Genomic DNA, 24,472 nt, shown 5'->3' with positions numbered 1-24,472 from the left:
CATCTGTGGATATTTTTCGAAAAGTAACGGAGGTTTAAAAAGACAATTAAGGCGCGATATATTCCGAGCAATGAAAAAGCATAAGCGGAGATTTAATCCGTTGTAGATATCGTTCAAAATTGAATTGAGACATGCAATTTGGACTAATTATTACTTTGCTTCATAAGAAAAAAATCACTTTCTTCTTTACATAACATCTCAAACATTTTCTTTTCATTTTTTTTTTGAAAATTTCATTAACTCACTTTTAAGGCAAACACTTTTCCACACAATTCAGTAAAAAAAAAAAAAACCTTTGCGGTAAAAACTTCATTTCGGTCTTTTATGCTATGCCCGTAAATTTTGAGCTAACTAAAAATTGAGTGACTCGTAAATCAAAAAAATTTCTTTCTTTTTGGAGTCTTCAATGGCTTTGAATACTTCAACGGAAACCAAAATTTATGAAATTATCAAAATGATTTGCCCTGATTGCTTGCGCACGCAGAGCAAAATATTACTGTTTCGGTAATTTTTAAGTAAATCACAGCTCTGTAACAGAGTTCTGCAAAAAGTACTTTAAGTCTATGTATCAAGAAATCAGATTAGAGCCATAATTATGGTTTAGTTGTATATTCAGAAAAAATAACTTTGAATGTATAATTTGCAACTTCCAGAGCACCCTTGAGTCAACTCTGTGCCACCATTATTTAGTCATGTGTACAACTTGCAGCTCTCAGGAAAGCGCATAGACATACCAAAGGTTACCCTTGAGAGTATGATTGAAGCAAAACTTGGATGGCTCCCCGCATCCAGTTTCAAGCGTTAATAATCGATTATATTATGATTTTAATAAAAAGTCTTACAGTCTCACAAAATTAAGAATTATTCATTGATTAAAATTTGTCTTTTTGAAATCAAATAAAATCACTTATAATACATTATAATCGATTATAATCGATTATTTTATCCGAATTTCTATTTCATTCATTTTGCAGGAAAAAACCATTATAATCGATTATAATTGTTTATAATCTCTTTTGTTTTCGACCTTGCACATGAATTGTTTATATTTTATGCTTTTCGTAGACGTTGGTTAATCTAAAAAATGAGAAAATTAATTTAACAGTTTTCAAATCAGTTCAAATTTATAACTTTTTTGATTTTTACATTTCTCCTTGATTATAGTTGTTTCATGATATGAATTTTTTTAATTTTTTTTTGACCACTAAAATATCAGCACACTGCTTTAGTTTGATGATTCAAATAGAAGAGTTATATTTCACCTACCGCGGGATTCTTTCAACTAATATGAAGGGATCTCTATGAAGCTTTTGTTTCGTGGTAAGAGTTTTTGTGTTCAGATGAACCAAAGAATGACCAGATTTCTCATGGTCAAAGAATGACCAGAAAAAGTATTATAATCTATTATAATAGGTTGTAAAAGGTTATATGAGATTATTAGAGATTTACAGAAAAATTATAATCTTTTATAATTGATTACAATTTATTATTGTCACGAAAAATGTTATCATTATAAAGGATTATAAATCGTTCAAACATCTAAATTTTGCGCTGATAATAATTATAATTTTGATAAAAGTACGATTTTAATTTTAATATAATCGATTATTTTTTCTTTTCACTGAGTGCGGTTCATAGTTGCTTATGTTTGGTCTATCGTACAAAATTCGTTTTCTAAATGTTGCTGATAAAATCTGGAGCGTTACTGAATTGCTCTGCTGTCTCAATTTGGTTTTTGAAAGCAGTTTTAAGAGTTTAATGCAATCGGGCTGACATACCAAGAAACAAATCGGCAAATTTTTATTTCTTTTTGCTCCGATTCTTGAAGAAAGTGGCGGAAACTTTGTGCTCAGGGTTGTTTTTTTTTCTCGAGACAAATGTTGGCTTTTTAAGTAGCAGTTTTTGAAGATTTTTTTTGGTTTCTTCAAGATTTACTTTTAATAAATATAAAAATATTGCTGTTTCGAGCTCAAAATTAAAAAAAAAACACTTGTGATCTTTTTTCGTAAAGTTGGGGGTTTAACGATTGCCTGTTTCGTAAAGTTTTGTGGGCTTAAAGATTACCAATTAACGAGTGATTCATTTGAGCTATTAAGCGGAGATTTAATCCGTCATTCCAAACCATTCAAAACTAGTTGAAGCAGGCTATTTGTCAAAAATGATACATTTTAGGAGCAAAATTTATCACTTTGTTTTTTAAATGGCGTGTTGGGTAATGATAAAAAAATCTCAAACAATTTATAAAAAATCATTTTTTTTTAAAAAGGTTAATTATTTTTATAGGTGAACACTGCTCCATAGGCCTAAAAATGCATTCGGAACTTTCAGGGCTGGGCCACGATACAAGCAGTCTTGTTTGAGTTGTTTTTGTATTACCTGTGGACAGACCATTACGAAAGTTAACTTTTGATTCAATTTTTTATTTTAATTTATTGTGTGATTTAGCTTTCAACTGATCAATAACCACTCAAGGTTTCAAAAGCCAACTATTTTTTATCACTATTACAAATTTAAACAAAAATTTAGTTTTCGATGTCTACAGAAACCTAACTTGGAAAACAAAGGAACTAGTTTTTGAAACAGAGACTTTTTGAATTTCAAAGTTTTTGTTTTATATAATAAACTATATCACAAAGCGAAAGAGTTTTTTAAACGTTTTTGTCAGCTAAGTTTAAATTTTTCTGTAATTTAACTTAATGTAAATTTTTCTGTAATTTAACTTTTTTAAAAGTCTTTTGAAACTCCTCAGAGAAATAACTAACTTTTTAAAGATCAGGAACGAAAGGAACATCAATTTTTGAGCCGAGCGGTATGAGATTAAAGCTCGGAAAATCCTGATGGGATTTCTCAAGTAGATTTGTAGAGGTTAAATTGTAAGAAGTCAATTATTTTACGAAAAAGTTTTGAAAATATCTTCAGAAAAATTTTTAGCTAGATCTCGCTGAACCGCACACATCAGCTGTTCCCAGGCTTACTTACTGTCATTTTTAACCACAAAAATGAATTAATTCAACAATTGATCATTTTCGGTGCTTAACTATGTTGCGTTGTGATGATTGTGTGAATGTGATTGTAAGGTATGTATGTACTAACAATGATTAGACACCTCTGTCTGGAGAACATTTGGGAGTATTCGAAGGGCCACTTGATGGCAGCCAGTCTCTGGACACACACTGCTAGAGTAGTCCAGATGTTCACATGCATCAGGGCGATGTCATAGCCGGGCAGTCTAATAAAACACAGGAAAATTCCACGTTTAATTTCAAAATTGACAATTTACTACTCTTTATCTACGAGGGAAATGACCAACAAGAGAACCCCTGCTTACAAGGACCGCTGTTGTGCCCCTGCTTAAGAACTTCATGCAATTTTTGTTGGTTATTTTCTGGGCTGGGCAGTGTTGCCTCACCCTCAAGCAACGAGCACATCCGAATGGGGCGGGGGGGGGGGGGGGTTGTGATTCGAATGTACTTTTCCGCCACCGTCAATTTGGCTTGATCGTAGGCTCAAAAATATAGCTCCTATCAGCTGCAAACTAATCCCTTTACTAGAGTAAGTTGACTAGTTTGATGGGTGATTTGGGCTTTGCTTTTCAAAACGTTAAACAACCAAACTATGTAGTCTTCAATGCAACTACAGCAATTTTTTTTTTGACACTGAGAAAGCTACTGTTTTTTATGTGCCGCTCAAATCATGACTGAAACAAGGATAACCAGATAATGTGAAAGTAGCGCAGAATATTCCGACCACAGTCTTAAAAAATTCAAAAAAATGTTTTTTTTTCTTCAAATTGGTGTCGTTTTATTCTGCATGTTGTAATAGAAAGATCTGATGGAAAAAAATTTTTTCGGCATATAAGAGAGTAATCGTAAAATAGGCCAATTGAAAAACTGTTTTTGCTGAAAAATGACTAGAAAACCGAAAAAAAGGGAAAAAATTTCAAATTTTCAAAACTTCAAAATTTTTGTGAAAACTTTTTGAAGTTTCAAGTTTTTTTATTCCAAAAATTGGGCTAAAAAACTCCAAAAACCACAATATTCGAGTAAAAATAAGTTTTCACGGCTTAAATTAAGATTAAATAAGCTATTATAAGCCTGCGCGGCTCATTAACTTGCAATTAGACCAAAAATCAAAAAAAATTCAAACCGGTTTTTCTCTAAGCTGTAAACGACTGAAAAGGCTTTATTATGATATATCGCTCAACTTTGTCCGATGATTACCTTTGGTAGCTGATTTTGCGTGAAAAACAAAAAAACAACTAAAACACACCCGAATACAAAGTTCTTCCTCAGTTTCGATGGTCGGAACAATTATTACATGTATATGAACTCCATGAGATGGTCTCTATGGCGCCTGATTTTGGTTTGAAGGAGCTGTTTGATGAGCAACTAGCACGCAATATTCCGATCACCTTTCCTGTTGCAATATTAGAATAAAACACGTTATCAGAGACTTTCCAGCTTGAAAGAGAACATAACTCATTTGTTACCAAACATTTTTTCAATTTGATTCTGGAAGTATTAAAGATCATAAATCAGTGCTGATTTAAATTATCCGGACAAACTTGAAATAAACGCACAAGATTTTAGCGCATTTTTTTCAAATTGGGTTGAATTTAGGAAAAAACGATGAAGACAAAACTTGCTTAAAATTTTACCAAATTCTAAGCTGAATTCGGGTCCGAAGTTTTACCCCAAAAACGAATCATTTTTGGTGTTTTCAATTAATCAAAACCTACGCCAAAGCCACTACCAAGCCAGCTTTTGACAAAAATGAATCAAAGTTAGTCTCAAACGCAGCACAAAAAAAAATATGAAGAATGTAAATTCCACAAAATTTCGCAAAATGCTTAAATTTTTTTTTTTAAATGGTGTTTTATAGTTCATATAGTAAAAATAACATCTATCAACTAAAAATAATCTAAGTTAGACACTCTTCTGGAGATAATAGCCTGCTCAAAGTTTTTTGTAATGCTTATGAGGCTCACTTTGATTTATTTTGGTCAGTATTTGACTTGGTAGTTTCGCTGTAGTTTTTGATTGACTAGAAAAGCCAAAAAAGATCCGTTTTTGAAGTAAATTTTTCAGTTTGAAGTTTGCAAAACGAACTGAAGAAAAAACGCGTTTTATTTTCAAGTTCTGGGCGTTTTATTCGGGTAATCAGCAATGTAAAAAAAATTACAGATTAAAATCTTTTTACGTGTTTTAAAAGCTAATTAGCGATTTTCAAGGAGGATTTTTAACAGTTTGACTATTGCTTGAAAGAATTTGAATAGATGAATGTAAAATAGTTTGATGCGCAGTTTTGTCAAAAAAAATTAGCTTCTGCATAAATCTGCTTCAAAAAAAGTTAATTGCTTCTGTTAATTGCTCCGACTTTCTGCAATTAAAATAAGTTGGCTTCAATCTTAAATGAAATGCTGTTTTAGCTGTATTAAATCACTGCTTACATGTTAATACAATAAAAAATCTTGCACTCAATTGGTTCAAAGTTGCAATTTTTAAACACTCAATGTCTAAGCTTTTTAAAAGCTCAATTATCTATCATTTCCTCATACATTGAATGACCGAGAAGAAAACGTCATAAAATAGTTATATTTCATAAAACTACTGAATATGCAATTGTACAAGGGTTGACTAATAAGCATAAATTGGACCAACAAAAAAAGCACGTTGTAATTAGATTTAATATAATTTAATTTAAAATAATATTTCAGTTATCGCAATATAGGCTCAGTTATCGCAATATCACAAAACCATTTTAATTGTTAGTGAATCATAATAGCCGATTGCTGAAATGTGGTGAGCCTTACTTAAATCTGTGATTTTTCTACGGGGCTTGAACAATGCTAAATTTACTAGATGGGGACATTTTTTGAGCAAACTACTTAAAGTGTTTCGGAAAACTACAGTTCGAGTTAATAAAGATATGCTAACTGGTTCAACGGAAGGTTTTGTCTCCCATAAAAGGTATTTAGACAATACACTCTTTTTGCAAAACTAGCTTTTTGGACGAAAAGCAAAAAACTAACAAAACTCAAGGCTTGAAACAGGCTTTTACAGATACAAAAAGAGTTTTTAACCCCTTTCCATATCAAAATATTTATTACAAATGATTTATAAATAGTTAATCCAAATATTATAGAAACATTTTTGAAATGCATAAATTATACAATTGCGACACGTGAAAAATTGATTCGAATTTATTAAAGTTCGAACGAAAGTTCATTTTAGTCAGCATAAAAATTTCACACATGTTAACAGTACATTCAAGTCTCCATGTTTGTAGTTTTCATCGACGTCTAAAATCAATTTTTTTGGTCACATCTAAGTTAATTCATAAAAATTAGTGTCATCATAATTGATTTGAAGTTAGCACCAATCTTCTGGTGCAACAACCAAAATATACACTGAAAATTGGAAAAATGTAGATCTTTTTTTTTAAATCGAAACTTTATTAAATTTATCTAGGAACATAAATTACGGCTCAAAATTGTTTATTTTGCTGTCAAGTTTGTCTCTCTTTGAGCGTTTTTAAAATAGACAAAACCAGGAAGACACAATTTTTCAGATAACTTTTTAAGTCATCAAAAATTTTGAACAAATGTAGATCAACTCAAAAATTTGGTTCTAAATTTTGAATTAGAAATCAAAAAACCTAGGAAAAATATAAAGCGAAATATACAGGCTTTTTTGGCTCATGTTCTGTTTAAATTAAAAATTCTTGTTTATTGAAAAGAGAGCAAAGATCGGCTCACAATACAAATCTGCCAAAACAGCTAAATATGTTCAAAATTGATTTGATCTAATTTTTTGAGTTAATAAAAAAATGCCAGAAAAAAAACATCTCGAGTCAGAGTTTAATCCCACGCCGCCTTGATAAAACTTTTGTAGAAACATCAGGTTATTTATTACAATAACCAGAGAATTGTAATAAATGATAACATGGAAGAAAAATTGTTAAAGTGTGGTTGCCTTGCTATAAATATGAAATGATGCGTATCCCAGGACAACATTGTTGTGATACATAGCTGATAAATAAATGCAAAACTAAATTCTGAAAAAATTCTGAAAATATTTGCGAAACAAAATTCAGAATTTTGTCATTATATACAAAACTTTTGTATCAGGGTGACAACTTGACCTTTTTGATAGGCTTTTAACATCTATAGAGTAGCCCTGAAAATTCCGACAGTCCCACAATTCATATCGAATATTTTTCGGGAAAAAATAATGAAAACCTATAATTTTTAAACAGTATCAAAGTGTAAAATTTTGAGTCGTACGAAATTAATACGACCGATTAGCTAGCCTCAAATCAATTTGGAACGAATTTGTTGTGCGGGATAATTCGCCACGCATAAATATTTCTCGCTAGCCATTATGAATGATTGAAAACATGGCCAATTTGGCCACTTTTAAACCCCCAGAATTTTTCGGCAGTCCAATTGTTTTTTTTTTGAAAACTTTCAAATTATTTCATTTCCACTGCACTAACCAAAATACTTTCAATTTTTTGTCGTCCAATTGGCAAACTAGCTTGAACACTTTTCTATATGACCTTTGCGACTCAAAAAGAGCGCAATAAATAAATAAAACTTTGGTAATTTTTTTTCTACTCAGAAGCTTTGGCAGAAACTCTTATTGTTCCGACTTTTAAAGAAAGTGACGAAATGATTTAGCTGGCGTGGTTTTGTTTTTCTAAACCTTCATAACAAGCTCTTTTGGTCGTTTTTTATTCTATCAGATTATATTTCTTGCACATAGAAAAAATTCGTTTGCTTTTTTTTTCTGCAAAACTATCGGGATTTGAACCCCTAGTTGACTTTTGTAAGTATAATTCGGCGTGAAACTTTTTCTCCAATAAGAGCGTCAGCGGAGGATAAAATTTTTCCAAATTGTAGCAGGTATCTTGGCTTCTTTGCATACTCACCAGACGCAAAAATTACCACTTTTTTTCTTAAATATTGAGTGAGGGGATGTTCTTCAATTTTTTTCCTTTTTTGAAACATTGTATCAAATTGATAATTTTTCAACATGACGATAATGAGCAGTCAAAACAATCAGATCTTTGCCCTTTTACGAGCAGAGTTGTAATTCCGACTCTCATTAAAAACGAGGAATATAAATACTTCGGCTTCGCACTGAAAAAAAAAGTTGAAAAGCTGAGTCGAACTTGAAATCTTGGGGTTCGCTAGTGGCGGAGATGCGCACTATCCTAAATGCTTCTTGTGAGATCAAAATTTGCTCGTTTTTCTGAAAAAGTATCATAGGGGGGACCCTTTGGGTCGGCAGGGGGTCGAATCCCTGAGGGGGGGGGGGCGTCCAACCCTCCCCCCCTAAATCCGCCCCTGAATATTGGTACCCATTGAAATTGAGGGATTAGCCGACGCATTTAAGGAAATGTGATCATCCTTAGAAAAGGCATCAAGCTGACCATTTTTTGAGCCAAACAGTCCTCTATTAAATGGTATAGTGAAGAAGCGTCGAACCCCGAAGGCAGCTAAGAATAAAACGAACAAAGCTACTTTGAGGAAAAACTGTTCAAAGAGTTTCAAAACGCTCTTTTTGACGCTCCAAGTCAAGTTGAGAAAGAAAACTTAAGGGCGAATACCTAATCTAGCATAAAGGGTTTAGCTTTCCTCTGTTCCCGTTAAAATGCCGCAGGCTTTTATTACAAGACTAGTACAAAGTCCTCCTGCCATCAAGTAAAATCGCAGACGGAATAAAGCGGGAAAAACCAGGGCTTAGGAAGACTTTGAAGGTTTCGAAGGTTCGTACCAAAAGATAGGTTATTTTCTAACACTTTCAGAATGTACCTAATTCACGGGAATGGTTGATACAGTATTCATCTTTTTTTTTCAGTATTTTGAAAAGAGCGCATACTTCTAGATCATTTATTAAGCAAAAATGGGCGAATCTGGAATTATTTTACCATTTGAGCTCAACCGGAACAAAATAATGAAAATTATGCGGAATTGATCGCTGAAAAAAACGTAATGATACTGCACGCCTCCGTCCTTGACCTGGTTTTTGACCGGTTTTTGACCGCGAAACAAACGGTAATTTTTTAAAATAATATTCATTAAACCTTCCTAATTGGCTTTTCAAACCCATATCAAAGTAGTAATTATGAATTGAAGTAACATTCTCAAATAAAAATCATCCAATATTCCTAATTGGCTTTTCAAATGGAAATTTTGATTGATGAAAATTTTGATTGATGAGCTGCCCGAAGAAATGTTTTGTAATTGTCTGTTTTTGTTTTGAAATTTCACTTTGTTTTTTTCAAAACATTTTTCTGTTTATTTTTAGTAATCTTTTCTTTTACGCTCAATTTTTTTTACCTTTTCAGTAGCCTGAGTTTACTCGCGAAATTGGAATAAATTATGTTTTGATGTGCTTTTCTTTTATGTTCCACTGGTTTGCCTAATGGAAAAAGCCCTGGAAATATGCAAATGCACACAACTTATTCAATGATGCCACCAGCAGACCATTGAAGTGGCAGTTCAGGGCTCGATACCCCTCAAACCCTCAACCAACCCCCACCCTCCGCTCCACTACACCCTACCCTACTAGGCCATAATGAGATAATACTCCATGATATTTCGCTCCGCTAAGTAGTTCGATTAATTCAACCCCCTTTTCCGCCTCCCAACATGCCCTCAGATAAGACCTACATCCGACTTAAGCAGCGGAGCCCGCGGGCTTCTGCAAGTTTATTCGATTTTCGCATATCAATTCGCAGACTTGACTCGCTGTTTTGATGACAAAAAAAGCAATCTTCGAAATCATTAAGAGTGCAAGCAACTGTACTATAACAACAAAAGGATCGTTGGACCTTTATAATTATTTTTGAGCTCCAAGTGCTTATCAAAAGGGTAGAATCCCCCTATTTTATATCCAGTTCTTGGTGATAGAGGAAGAGACATTGATTGCGCTAGAATGCCCTACCCCTACTCGCGATTATTAAATTGCAAAGACCGCGCCTACTTTTAGAATACAATTTATAAATTTGGTGCTGTTTTTACATCTTTTGAAGTAAATTCAAGTATAGTCTTTTGGATATCGATTTTTAAATTTTTTTTTCCTGGTTTAAATGATTTGCATCAAACTAAATCGAAAATGTGAAAGTAATTGCATTTTTTGAGGATTTCTCATCATTTTGATTGAGTATAATCAAAATTTGATCAATTTGATCAAAACCATAAGTTAAGCTTGGCTTTTGATTATATTATTATGATATGATTATCATTTTGGGTGGAATAGTTGAAGAGCTCAGGTCAGATTAATGCACGGCGCGAAATAATAAGCACGACCTATAAGTATAACAACAAAGTAGAAAAACAACCAAAATTTAGTTTTGCGGAATGTACATTGACAAATAGCGTAGTTTTTTTGCTTTGATGTAGTTTTGATGACTTTTAAACAGTTTTCGGAAATTGTGACTAGAATATTTAGGTTGAATAACGTATTTTCAAAAAAAAACTACATTTTAGTTGCCAATATTTCCTGCGTCCCAGACAAAATTCAAATATCAATCAAATGATCAAAGTTATTATTGTGAGTTAATTATACAACATCAAATCAAAAAAACCTTATACATTTTAAAATGCTTAGATTATCCCGAACAGAAATGAAATAAAAATACAGATATGCCCAGGGTTAAACCATTTGTTGTGAGATTGCATATCTGTCCTGAACTGCATCAGACATGTTCAGGCCTGGAAGAAACAAAAATTTAATGTTACAGATATAAGAAAATACAGATATGCTCAGGGTTAATTCATTTGTTGTGAGATTGCATATGTCCTGAACTGCAACATACATCTGATTTATGTGGATCGTTTTTTTGATATCTTCAACATCTGGCACGTGTTTTTATTTAAAATATTGAAAATAAAACATTTCAATAAGTCTTTTAAACAGCCTGTTTTTTCGCCTTGTTAGCAAAACAAATTGATTTAAACTGTTTTTAGACCCTTGAATCGATCCGCTCATGGGTCTTTTAAAAAGGATTCAAGTGAGATTCAGAAGGATTTAAATGCTATTCAGATGGATTTTAGTGAGTGGAAATCTATCCAACAAAACTTGGAAACCAGATCTGAGCATCTCAAAACCTTGCCTATTCCAGATCTGGTCCAGACATGGTGAATGTTTCGTTTGGACATGTTCATGTCTGAATCAGGACTGAAGCAGGTATGGATTCACAAAGCAGACCTGCTCAAGTCCTGATTCAGACCTGGAACATATATGGGTCAGATCTCCTCAGATCTGAACCAGATCTGAGCAGATCTGCACCAGATCTGACCCATGTATCTTCCATGTCTGAATCAGGCCTTGAGCAGATCTGCATTTGTGATAGAATCCATACCTGCCTCAGTCCTGATTCAGACATGTCCATGTCCAAACGAAACATGCATCATGTCTGCACAAGATCTGAAATATGCAAGGTTTTAAGATACTCGGATTTGAAGTTTTGTACGGTACGGGATACAAACTGTGATGCACTATGAAACTGACTTGTGTTTGGTTGAATAACCAGAGTTAACTCAATCAAAAGTTAATAATTCAAGTCTGTAAGCATTTTCACGCAATTTACCTAAGTTCTATTATTTTCCGATTGTCTAATTTGTTTGTCGTCTGATTTCCTAAACCCCTACTAGTTGATTTTGACCCTAATAATAAAATTTTTAGTTAGTTTTTCTAGTCGATCAATATGGAAGTCCTAATGAACATAACCGGAGGCTGATACATGTTGCAAACTTTCTACTGCCAAGGCAAAAGCTGTTATAAGGCACCCGATGGTGGACCATTGGAGGATACTTTGACCGAAAACCTAATCTGCAATCGGATGATATCTGCAGTCGGAATCAATCGGCCCGACCATTTTATATCTTCTTTAAATGTTTTTAAACGAAAGTTTTTCCAAGCTTTTCAATCAATGCTTTTCGTTTTTTTTTGACATTGAGAGCATTTGGTCATCCTTTGATTCATTTTGCAGCTTTTGATATAAATATTTTAAAACATGCAGATCTTGACAAAATTAGGTTCAGAGCAGAAAATAACCAATGCTTATATATCTATATTTATTCTGTATAGCCGAGTAAATTTCAGAAGAGGCCGAGGTAGTTACTCTTCCATGTGTTGAGAAATATATCACCAGTGGAAATATCATATATTTTTTACAATTTATCCAACCTTTTCATCTCTTATTTAAAAAAAAATATAGGCTCTTGTTTTTTAATTAATAGGATTTTTCAAACATATAATTTAAGCTAAGCTCAAGCTAATCATTTTACAAATTATACCAAAAATTATCGTGTAGAACATAAAAAAATATCAGTGATCCTTTTTTCAGTTTAATATAAAAGCGCGAGAAAACTAATGAAAATGCCAATCTTTACGTTATATTACAAAATTTTGACAGGAGGCCAACACATTATTATTTTAGCAGGAATTATGAAAAATCCATAATTCATCTTTTCATATTGGTTTCAAAGGATCGCTTTGATTGTTTCAAATGTCATCAATATGCTCTTGGTTTTTTTGTTGTCTCAAATTTCAAATTTAATTCTGTGCAAAAAAAACAGAGCCGAAGCGATAAAATTGGTAAGCTTGTGCTTAGATAGATTTTTCAATGATTAAACACTTGTAAATAACAGGATCTAAAAATTGTAGAAGCTGTAGTCATATTTGACAAAAAAAGTTATGAGATTAAAATTAAAAATCACATTTTTTAAACTAATTTTTAACTGAAAGACAGGCAAGTGGTTTGAAACTCTCGTCAGAAAAATTCAGTGATTTTTACAAGTGGCAGGCAACTTGACGGCTAAACTGCGAAACAACCAAACAAAAAGCAAATTGCGATATATTAACATATGCTGAAAGTACGCATTTCTTCCAGTCGAAGGTTTTGGTTGAAATTTTTCGATAACACTCTTTTCCAATTTTAGAAAAACGTGATACAGTTTTTGCCGCTGTAGTAGTTTTTTTGTTCAGTCAATTTTCGGTTTTCTAAATGTTTGACAAAAGTTTCTAGTGCCAGTTGAAAGATATTGAGCCGCAGCTCATTTTTAATCATTATATGTAAATATGAAGGGTTGAAAACGGCTAATTTGGTCAATTTGGGATAAAAACATGCAAAAAAATTGCATTTTATAACAAACATAAGCATCAGATTAGTTCGTTCCAATTAAATTTGGACAGATCAATTGGTCTTGCTATTTAATTTTAATTGATGCAAAACGTTTTGACGAGACTGCAAAAGTTTTTCTCTGGACCTAAAATAGCGCTTGGCGTGACAAAGTGAAGCCAAAAACTTTTTTTCACTCTTTTTGATTAATTTTAATACTCTGTAATCAAAAATTTCTCAGTTGACTTTAATGTGTAGTCGGAATATTCAGGGCGTTCTCCTAATCAAGCAACAGTCTTTTCTGTAAAAACTGAAATATCAATTACAAAAGGCATGACATTTTCTATATTGCATAAGTCAGTAGGAGAAACTAACCAAAAGCATAAGTTTTTTTTAAAGTTTTCCATTAAAGTAAATAGATGGTTTTCTTTTTCGATCCAATTTTTAACCAATTTTAAGCCTGCGTTTTGTAATTTTTCTCTGAAACCTATCATTTGTATTAGTGTTAATTCCTTAAAAGCCAATAGTTTTTCCAGACTAAAAATGGTCTTTAACTGAAAAATTTTAGAAACCAGATCGATTTGGAGCTTTTAACTTCTTTCTTTAAGACTGCGTAAATTAAATATTAAATAGGTTTTTGTGAGGTTTATAGTAATAATTTATAATAAAAGAAACAAAAAATAATTTATTTGGGGTAGTTTTGATATTGTCAGCAGAAAATTGCTGGCAAAAGTTCAGCCGGAAAAAGGGGAAAGTTTTTTGATATAACTTATATACCTGAAAGTTACGCATTAATTTAGATTGAAAGGCAACTAATCTAACATAGGTGGATGTTACGTTCATGGGCTTTGAACAACTTAGAAAAAAAAGCTGAAGTAAAAGTGTTGAAAGTCAAAATATTGAAGTGATTAACGCTCGTTTATTAAGCATGAAGCACTTACCAAATGTTCTAGATACATAAAGTTATATATATAGAAATAACTCCGCCATTTCTTCTAAGGAAATTCAGCTGTTAGCAGAACCTTTTGATGCCTGGTGAGCTATCTTCAGTAACTCATATTTTAAAAAATGGTGAAAGCAAAGCAATAGAACACTTAATACGCCAAATATTTCAAGATAAGATATCTACTCGACTTTAGAAGTGCTTTCAGATTATATTTTATATTAACCAAATATAACGTTTTTTTTCTACAAATTTCCATTTTTCATAGAAGGACTCTTGGTCCTAGGAAATTTGTAACAAGCAGCTTACTTTTTGCGTTTTTTTAAATGCATGCAACAATGCATCTGTTTGAATGATTCTGAGGACGGTTGGTCAACACCATTTCTCATAAAAAATTGAAATTACTCGAAATTCTTGTTTGTTCATACTTTGATTTTTCTTACCAACATTCCGTTAATATCAAAACTTGCTTTAAAAGAAGCTGAAAAGCTGTACATTTTAATATCAATATCGTTATTCTGCTGCTCAAACTAGAATCCCACTATTTTTAATTCATATGTTTGAGCTTATCATGTGAAACACCAAATCTTTAAACTTAAATTGTTTCTTTGCTGATTAGTATAACCTTCATTAAACAGAAGCTGTTATTATCAAATGATTAAAATATTTCCATAACTTCGTCCATTTTGTTCTTAAAATGGAGCAAGAATGCAAGTATCAGGAAGAAGCCCTGAATGTTCCGACTGCCTTTTAAGGTCTATGGATCAGTAATAATGAAAAAACTAATGGTAATATAATAAAATGAAGAAAAAAATTATATGTGAGAACTTTGTAAAAATCATCTCCTCACACGCCATATCAAAAACTAAGTGATAGATTTCACTACTATTTACAAATCAATTATGGCAAATAAGCTTACCTCAACCAATTTGGAACGATTTCTAATACGGATTAAATCTCCGCTTACGCGTTAATAGCGCGAAATCGTTAATTGTCTTAAATTGGACAAAATGACAATCTTTAAACCCCCACAACTTACAAAAAATGATCACAACTGACATATCATTTCAAATTTAAGCTCAACACAACAAAACCTTTTTAATTATATTAAAAATCAAAATTTGTTTTTTTTATCGGTTTAGATGAAAATCAAAGTATAACCTGTTCGAAATAAAACATAGATTTGTAGAGAAGAGCATGATTCGTGCAAAATGTTAAACAGATCTGCTCGAATAAAATTAGCTCAAATCTCATAAATTTTAACTCGATACTGTTACTTTTGTTTCTATGCATATGTTTTGAGTTCTAGGCTTTCTGGATACTCTAAGCTTCCCTAAATTTAAAGGCATTATAGCATTTTACATCAATATTTCTGAAATTGCTCGAATTAGCGCCCAAATGTGGATTATCAGACCGCTGGCATCTGGGTAATTGCTTTATCGATTCTCTACGCTAGGTTCTGTTAGAAAAAGATCGGGTCGTTTTTTTTTTGTTTTTTTTCCCTCTATAACTGCCTCCAAGTTTGTCTTGACTCTAAATCAAAAAACGACCAAGTTAAAAAATTACAATCTTTTTTTCTCACATAAGTACTGAAGTTAATATTTTGTGAAGAGATAATTGAAAATTTGAGAAAATTTTATGCTGACACATTTCAAAAAAGCAGGAGGTCATCGATGTGCAAATTGACGTTCTGCGCCCAACTGAAACGAAAAAAAGGGGACTTCAAATTCTAATTTATTACAAAATACAGCAAATACAGAGAAACTAATTAAAAAAGCACCCTGTAATTTGGCAGTTTCTCACATATTAATTATATTTTGTTGATGTCTCTTTTTATGACGCAGAGCCCTTTAATTAATCTACATATTAAGAATCAATTTTCAGGAATCGGATGTACTTTATGTTTTTGTTCTAAATTTCCTGCGCTTAATGTCTGAATGAAGATGCAATTAAAAGTACAAAAACAGATAAAGACGCAAATACTTCACAATTGACGTAATTCGAACCCCAATCCGATTTTCTAGAGTTTAAACCAGTGACTTACCAACACTCTTGTCCCCTTCAGGATGCTAAACCCACTCACCACCCAAACACCATCCTCACCACCGGCCTAATGATCTGATTTTTGATACCAATCGGCGTGAAAAACTAAAATATAACTGAAGCAGCTTGTATTGCAGGGCTCTTAAATTTATTTGATGCAAGCGGAAAAATAGTGAAAACAGTTCTTGATTAAGATCTTAAGTCAATAAACGAATTTTCGATTATCAAATCACCGCCTCATTTAAAAATGATCTCTTTTCACAACTCTATATGTGGCGAAGTGACCCTAATAGCCTAATTAGATGAGCTAAATATACTATTTATCACTCCTGATAACTACAAACTTGCACGCAAAAAAGATAAAAAGGTATACTTAATACGAAATTCTGGGAATCGACCCTTTTTGTTTGTGAACTCAAGTCTGTCTGTCCTACGTACAACCCTTATTTGAATTAAAAGTTATTTTCGGTCGCCTAATTAGTGAGCTCATTTTGCGTTTTTGTCACATAATTATAGAAATAACGAATAAAAACAAGAAATGAATACCGAAAAAAATTTTTTTAAAATGAAGATCCAAAAAGCTGTAATTCACACCTTATGAAAAATAGTTTCTCGGATTCTTATAAGACCTATCGCTGTACTCGATCAAAATCAGGCTGAAATGTCAAAAAAATCACACCGGTTTTTTTCCGACACAGAATTTTTTTTGAAAAAATTGAAAGCGCCTCAATATGATATATCAATCGACCCATTTTGATGACTACTTGTGATGACTGACTTTGCGAGCAAAACAGTAGAAAAACACAAATAAACCCGAAGACAAGGTTCTTTCAACTTTCAGAGGTCGGAACAACTGTTTCTGAAAAAAAAATTACTTTGTGCAATGCTAGCTTTTTTCTGATTGCAATTTTGGGCCACAACCCTCTTTGGGGTTAATATCTCAATAAAATCTTTGTGGTAATATAATATTCTCTGAGATTTAGCATTCCAAGTTTCTTTTCACATTTTACAAAACATATTTTGCAATCCTTCCTAATGTTTCATATTAATTCCCAAATCATCATTGCTGTTAAAACAAAAATTTTGGTAACAAATTACATGAGCATGAAATATAGTGGTGGCTACTGGATCAAAACACTTAAATAAGGCCAAAAATATTTAAAAAGGGAACAAGCATGGGTTTTATGTTTACAAGAATTTGAGCTTGGTCGAATTCCTTGCAACGCCGTGAATTCCTTGGCGTCAAAGTAGGCTCGAATTAAACCCCAGAAGACGATATTCGTTAGGCGGCCATCTGGAATTGACTATTTACGGTCAGTCATTTTGACTATTTATGAAGGTCGGTCGATACTTGGTGAAAAAAAATTAACAGCAAAATCCGTAAGCTAAGGGTGATATTTGAAGCTTTATGACACCATTCCTAGAAAGGTGTTTGCCATTGAAATGTGTTTGAGTGGATGCAAGGGGCATTTCACAAAACACTGGGGCACTGTTCTTACTCAAAAAGTCTCTTTTTTCTGCTCTGTTAGTCTGTATGACATATGATAAAAAAATTGGTTACCGTGCTTTTCATAAATAATTTTGTAGTTTTGGCAGAATTTATTGATACGTATTTTAAAATATTGATGCTCTAAGCTTTAATGTTTCAAAATGAAAAACTTTTACATCATAATTCTTTTGAAAACTGTATCTAAAAAAATAAAATGCAGTTGGAGCATTTAAAATTTGCTCTTATACAAGCAATGGTGATGCCTTATGAAATCGAATGAGATAAAAAAATTGAAATTTATTAAAAACATTTTCAGATTATATTTTTTGCAGACCATGGATCAGATTTTTCGCAGATCATTTTTAGGTTACGTTTTCCCTGTGGATCAAAAAATGTCGAACTTTCCAGGAAGTGAAACTTCGCTATTTGAACTAAATTCAGCGGTTGAAATTTTGACATGACCTTGTTTAAAATAGTTCCGAAACTTCAACAGCCAAAATAATTAGCGCAATGAAGTTAAACTTCTACGAAAACTTGACAAAATTTGAAACTTAAGGATAAATTATTCCGACTATTTTCGAAGAAAATGACGGGAAGTTTGACATCGGAGTAGTTTTTTTCTCTAGACAAATTTTGGCTCTTTAACTAACCATTTTTGACAAAATATTTTTATATCATCCGAAATTTTTTTTTGTCTGGAGCTCAAAGTGAAAAGATAATTTAACTGTGATTTTTTTTTCGTAAACTTATTGGGGTTAAAGATTGCTGTTTTGGCCAACTTGGGACAATTGACAAGCAGTTTTCTTGCGCTATGAACGCGTAAGCCGAGAATTGATCCGTCTTAGAAATTGTCGCTTCCCTCTCCCCTCAGGGATTCAATCTTTTCATCAAACAAAAGGCCCCCCAGAAATTTGTGTCCCAGACTTTTATGTCCCGGCGAAAACAGTCCAAAATGCAAAAAGTGTCCAAGACATTTGGTTCCCAGACAAAACTGTCCCAAAAATGTCCGGGCTATTGCCACACTAGTTATTGACCGGATTTTTTTGATAAGCTTTCAATAGGAAAGATTAAATCGATAAGGCCACGCAACTGAGCAATTAGGCCAGAAATTACTTTGCGCAGCATATTAGAAACAAAATTAACACAGGACTCAAATCATTTTCACATACCTACACAATTATCGCTTGATTGATAATGTTGCAAAACGTAGACACGAGAGATCATAATTTTATTGTTATTGCTCTCGAGCTCGCGTTGACAATGGAAATTCTTATGACAAATAAAGACAACGAAATGCTAGTTTATGATGCATACGCAGACTTCAAACATCGAACTCTATCAGACTCCTGAATTTCTTAGCGACGTGTTTTATCTTAATGCATTGGCCGTGTGCGCACTTTCCAAGATAACGTCACTATCATAAATGATCACAGTCCTTTTCCCGATCCAGCCGATAATGAAAAACAAAAACTCAGGAAAGCTCTCAAAACAAGAGCAATTGTTGCAGATGAGCCACCAAGTCAAACAATTTTTTCCGTCCAAAGAGACATCAACAGAGAGAATGCTGCAGTAATCCCGAGCTATTCGGCCAACCAGACGACAATTAACAGAGTTAAACAGGAAAAACAGTCCAGAATGCAGGAACCCCAATCCTTAACTGATTTTGAACTGCAAGAGTTGCTAAAAATGACGCGCAGTGGCGAGCGTTTCCTTCATTTTTACTCTGGACCTAATGATACCAAGCTAAAAATGGTTTTCATTACTCTTTTATTGGTTCTGATGATTGGTTCTGCATTGGCACCTTTTATACGGCCCCTAGTGTGTTCTTTCAGAAACACACCATCCACGCATCAGTCGAGGAATGCATTGCTTCCAGACAAGAAAGAAGAAATGTATATTCGCCTTTTGAACTGCTTCGGCATGGATTTTCCCAAAAGATCTATCATTGATTTCAGAATAGTAGTCAAAAATTACCAATATCCAAAAATGTACAACTCAAAAACAAGGTCAAAATGAAGTCTTTATAGTGTTCTTGGAGTGCTCCCAAAATTTGGAGTGATGCTATAGTTTAGCGTTCTCTGTAGCTTTTGTTACATTTTTGCATTCGTCGATTCTAGAAAAAATAACCGAAAACTTAGGCATGGCCGATTGGCATAAATTTTTTTTGAAGTCTTCTGTATGCAAGAGTAAGTTCTACTTGGATCGCAACAAGCTATACTTGTTCATTTATATTTTCTTTTTGTCAAACGGCTCTTAAAATATCAAGCTACAGATTTTTTAAACGAATTTGGTCGTTAGTCATCAATATGCAAAAACAAAAACAGTTGGAAGTAGTTGCGGGTTGTAGAAAAAACTAAAAATTTAGAAATAAAAGAAAACAAGTTTCAACAGAATTAATGACAACTGTGTAGTCAAATCATTGTCAATTGTGCTTAACTGAAAACTGTATCATGAACAACTGTAATTTTTGCATGCTATTCGAAAATAATTATATCTTACTGTTTGCCACCTAATTTTGGCTGAAAGATTTGGTTCATTTTTCGCTTGCAGATTTTTTGCAAAACGAAAAAGGTTCATAGAGTTTTGAATTCAATTGATTAAATCATCTACCTGCTCCACAAAAATATCTCGAAGAAAATTAGGCTTTTGAGTTATTTACTTTAAAAAAGATGATAAGACTTGTTTTGAATTTGCATGCTTTTTTGTGAGAAGGTACATGCTTTGTTACTTTTTGACCTCATTGGAATAATGGGAACAAGGCAAGATAAAAAATACTACATAAAAAGGACTGAAGGCGTCTCTAATTTTTTTTCTTTAAAATATATTAGAATTGTTCTTAATCATTTCTCTTTTCTGACTTACACCTCTTTGATAGGTTCAAATTGTACTCAAGTTTTAATGCGAAGAAAAAAACCTGCATAATGGTCTATCTTGCGGCAAAATGTTTGATATCCAAATACAAAATATTTCAAACTGACCTCAAGCAACTATCGACTTCAGTTTCAAATTGATCAAAACATTTTCGATATATTAAAAGAAGTTTGAAAATAAATGATCTGTTTTGAAATGGGGAAGCTTAACATGAAATACAGTTTGATTATTCTCGCCAATTAGAAACGTTTTTGAAAATTAAATTATCTGATCGAAATCACTCGTGTCGTCCCCTTTTTGTTGTTTGTCTCATTAATAAATAGACCATATTAAGTGAATTGTAATCAGCCATTGATTTTCAAAATATTTCAAACTAACCTCAAGCAACTATCGACTTCAGTTTCAAATTGATCAAAACATTTTCGATATATTAAAAGAAGTTTGAAAATAAATGATCTGTTTTGAAATGGGGAAGCTTAACATGAAATACAGTTTGATTATTCTCGCCAATTAGAAACGTTTTTGAAAATTAAATTATCTGATCGAAATCACTCGTGTTGTCCCCTTTTTGTTGTTTGTCTCATTAATAAATAGACCATATTAAGTGAATTGTAATCAGCCATTGATTTTCATAGTACTAAAATGCAATCGTGCTTGGGTCAGATCCAGGGGTGGTTTTAGGTTGAGGGACGTCTCTAATCCTCGGTAATTTGATTCCTCGGAGATTCAAATCGCATCATTACGAGGCCAAACTGTGCACTCCCGCATCCAAGTTTAGGCGTAAATAATCGATTATAACGGATTATTATGATGATTTTTTGACAATTATAATCGATTATAATTACCAAAATTAGGTCTTTAAGGGATTTATAATTGATTATAATCATGATATTTTCCAAGAGATTTTTATCTCTTATAATCGATTATAATTGATTATAATTGATTATAGTTTTTACTAAAAACCCTTAAAATCAATTATAATCGATTATAATCGATTGTAATCTCTTATTTTGCCGAAATTTTCTTATATTCGAAATATATCTTATGGGTTGTTTTTTTGTGTCAATAAAAAATCTCTAAAAGAGAGATCTCTTGAACACTTTGGTTCATCTGAACACAAAGTTATACCGCGAAACAAAAATTTCATAGAGATCTTTTCATATGAGTGGAAAGGCTCTCGCGGTAGATGAAAAATAAATTTTCTGAATCAATCATGAAACTAAATCAATTTGCTGATGTTTTGGTGTTTAAAAAAAGCTTAAAATATGCATCACAAAACAACTCTAATGGGGAAGAAATGAAAAAAAAAACGTATAAATTTGAATTAATTGGAAAACTTTAAAAACATTTTTCTTATTTTTCATAGGAACCAACGTACACAAAAAGCATAATTTATAAGCAATTTAGATGCAACTTCGAAGACAAAAATGGACAAACAAAAGGGATTATAATCAATTATAATCAATTATAATGGCTTTTTGTGCAAACTAATAAAACAGAAATTTGAATAAAAATAATGGATTATAATCAATTATAATCGATTATAACTGTATCGAAAAATAGACGAATAAATAATCGATTATAATCGATTATAATGGATTAAATTTAATTAAAATTTGAATTTAAAAAGAGAGATTATAATCGATTATTAATTGATTAAAATTGATTGTTTCCCAATTTTAGTGAGACTAGTACTAAAATTGTAATATAATCGATTATTAACGCTTGAAACTGGGTGCGGGCTGGTTAGGCGCACAATTTTGTGTCTGTATGTTCCTGGATTCCAGAGAAATTTTTAAACATGTTCCAAAGTGTAAGTGGATTCCACTTACAAAAGTTCCGTGGATTCCGCGTACAAATACGTGCGCTCCCCCTCAATTGGCGCCAAATGCGTTTTTTGGCGTGCGCTCCCCTCAGTTATAGTGTCTATTGGCGCCAAATACGCCTTCAGAAAAAGGTTATGATCGGTCAGCCAGAAATGGATGTATTTAAATAGTACCAAATGGGGACCCTTTGGGTTGCCAGGAGGCCAAATACCTGAGGGGGCGTCTTGATTTTTCAGTCATAGACCAGTCAGAGCATTCTTACCCTTCTTTCACCAAACTTAGCACGCGGTGCTATTTTGTTTGGCAAAATAGGGTGTTTTTAGTGTTTTTAAAAATGGAAAATCAATTTGGTCGACCTGAAAAGGAAGTCATTTTTTTAGGAGCTCCACTCCTCTCGAGAAAATCCTAGGTCTGATTCTGGTTTGACCGTTAACCACAAGCGAACTAATAAAATTCTAGGCAAACTTAAACAGTGAGCAATGCGAGAGAGACGAACAAGAGGTCGCACAAAGTGAGACTGAAGATGAGGATGCCGGAGGAACGAGTGAGGATCATCTTCCTGAAGTGAACCAGCAGGTAGCCCAACACACTCACGTTCAACACACTGCCCACCTAGCAAAACATTAACTGTCAATTTCACATCTCGCATTTTGGACTTTGACAACCAAATTTTTTCTTTCATGATGTTGAGCCGCGTTTTTATGCTAATCTATTTCAAGCTCGGAATTCTTACATCTCGATTTTCTGTCTAGTATTGGTTTTTGAAAGCTATTAGCCAAACATGCAACAAAATTGGTGAAGTGGAGATCAGAAAAAAAATTACGCTGACAAACTGAATTTTACAACCTATGGCAAAACAAAAAAATTTGATTATGACTAATGAACAAAATAAACTGAAAGAAAAACATGGTTCTTATGTTATCAGAAATGTGCTTATCAGAGAAGTCAGAGAAGTCTAAATTCGGTCGTAGGTTTGACTGTACAACTTTAGTCGATTATGTATTTGACGGCAACTCAAATATTAATTCATTTTTCACGAAACTATCCTTTTCTAAAACATTTTAAAAATTCACTCACCGCGAAACAGGCGAAGTATGCGATCCCAGTAGCGAAAAAGTAGGGATGCGTCCCCCCTCCTTGCTCTCCATCGTCAAAAGAGACATTGAAACCCTGATGATACTGGTCTGAGATATTATTGTTCATCTTATTCAGCCAACTTTTTCCAAGTTCAACCAAGTTTGCAGCAGCAGAAGGAAATTAATTGAAAACAAATCGGAGTGAGAAAAGTGTTAGTTCAACGCTAGACTTCTTCTCATAGAGTAATTATTATTCCAAATGAAAGAAACTACATCGAAACAGCACTTCATAGGAAAAAACTGGAAGCGTCTCTAATTTTTGAGACTTCTTTTAAGAAGTATTTTAAACCAAAGAGAACACATACCAACCCACAAGGATAATTTGTTCCCTTGAATCAGAGGTAAATTGCCACGCTGTGATTGGACGAATATATCATACCAAGCTTTTTTCTATTTTTTAAAAGAAAGCAATAATTACAGTTGTTTGAACGGATTCTCCTTCAAGCGTTTCATAGTCTGCCATAAAACTGAAAAAAGGCTTCCCTCTCGTTGCTATAGTTGAGTTTTTTAGTAATGACATCGGTTTCACATAGAATAACAAAACTATTCTGTGTGACATTTTTTACGCCCTGAAAATCCATTAAATTCGAAATCTTGAGAGTTTAAAAATAGTTTCAAAGACGGAAAATGTAGTAAGAACAAACAAAAACACAAAATGAAATCGAGATGTTTTGTTTTTGGTATCGGAGTAGCATTTAAACTTCAGACTGTTTTCTTTAAATTGTCACAATACGGGTGGGAGTATTATCCGTGAGTGGGAGAATAAAGCTGCGCCGGAAATGTAAATTGCTTCCTGAGAAAAATTTACGGGTAGGTTGATATTTTCAAACACTCCCCGTTACTAGAGTTCCATGGATTATGACCTATTGACATTCGAGTTTTATTCAGTGTGTCCTCAAAATAACTAAAAACCTATTTAATGATAAACAATCTGCTATAGTTTCAATAAAGTAAAAACCAAAAAAACTCTTTTATAATCGATTATAGTCCAGTACAATAGATCACCCGGGTTGACCAAAACTTCTTATCA

The 24,472-nt window shown here is 32.8% G+C and overlaps 1 protein-coding gene across 1 annotated transcript in view; it reads right to left on the bottom strand.

Annotated features, from left to right (window-relative positions):
- The window catches only part of LOC134844810 (probable serine/threonine-protein kinase MARK-A), a gene marked incomplete in the record, with an annotated part of 54,930 nt that extends 32,384 nt beyond the window's left edge, over nucleotides 1–22,546 (bottom strand). Inside the window, 2 exon segments of the mRNA XM_063861625.1 lie at nucleotides 3,094–3,229; nucleotides 22,518–22,546. Coding sequence (XP_063717695.1) covers nucleotides 3,094–3,229; nucleotides 22,518–22,546 — 165 coding nt within the window.
- Between the last annotated feature and the right edge of the window lie 1,926 nt (nucleotides 22,547–24,472).

The sequence above is a fragment of the Symsagittifera roscoffensis genome, chromosome 4, assembly GCF_963678635.1.
Source record: "Symsagittifera roscoffensis chromosome 4, txSymRosc1.1, whole genome shotgun sequence".
NCBI lineage: Eukaryota > Metazoa > Xenacoelomorpha > Acoela > Convolutidae > Symsagittifera > Symsagittifera roscoffensis.
The sequence above is the reverse complement of the archived record's forward strand: the minus strand, read 5'-3'. Positions and strand labels throughout refer to the sequence as shown.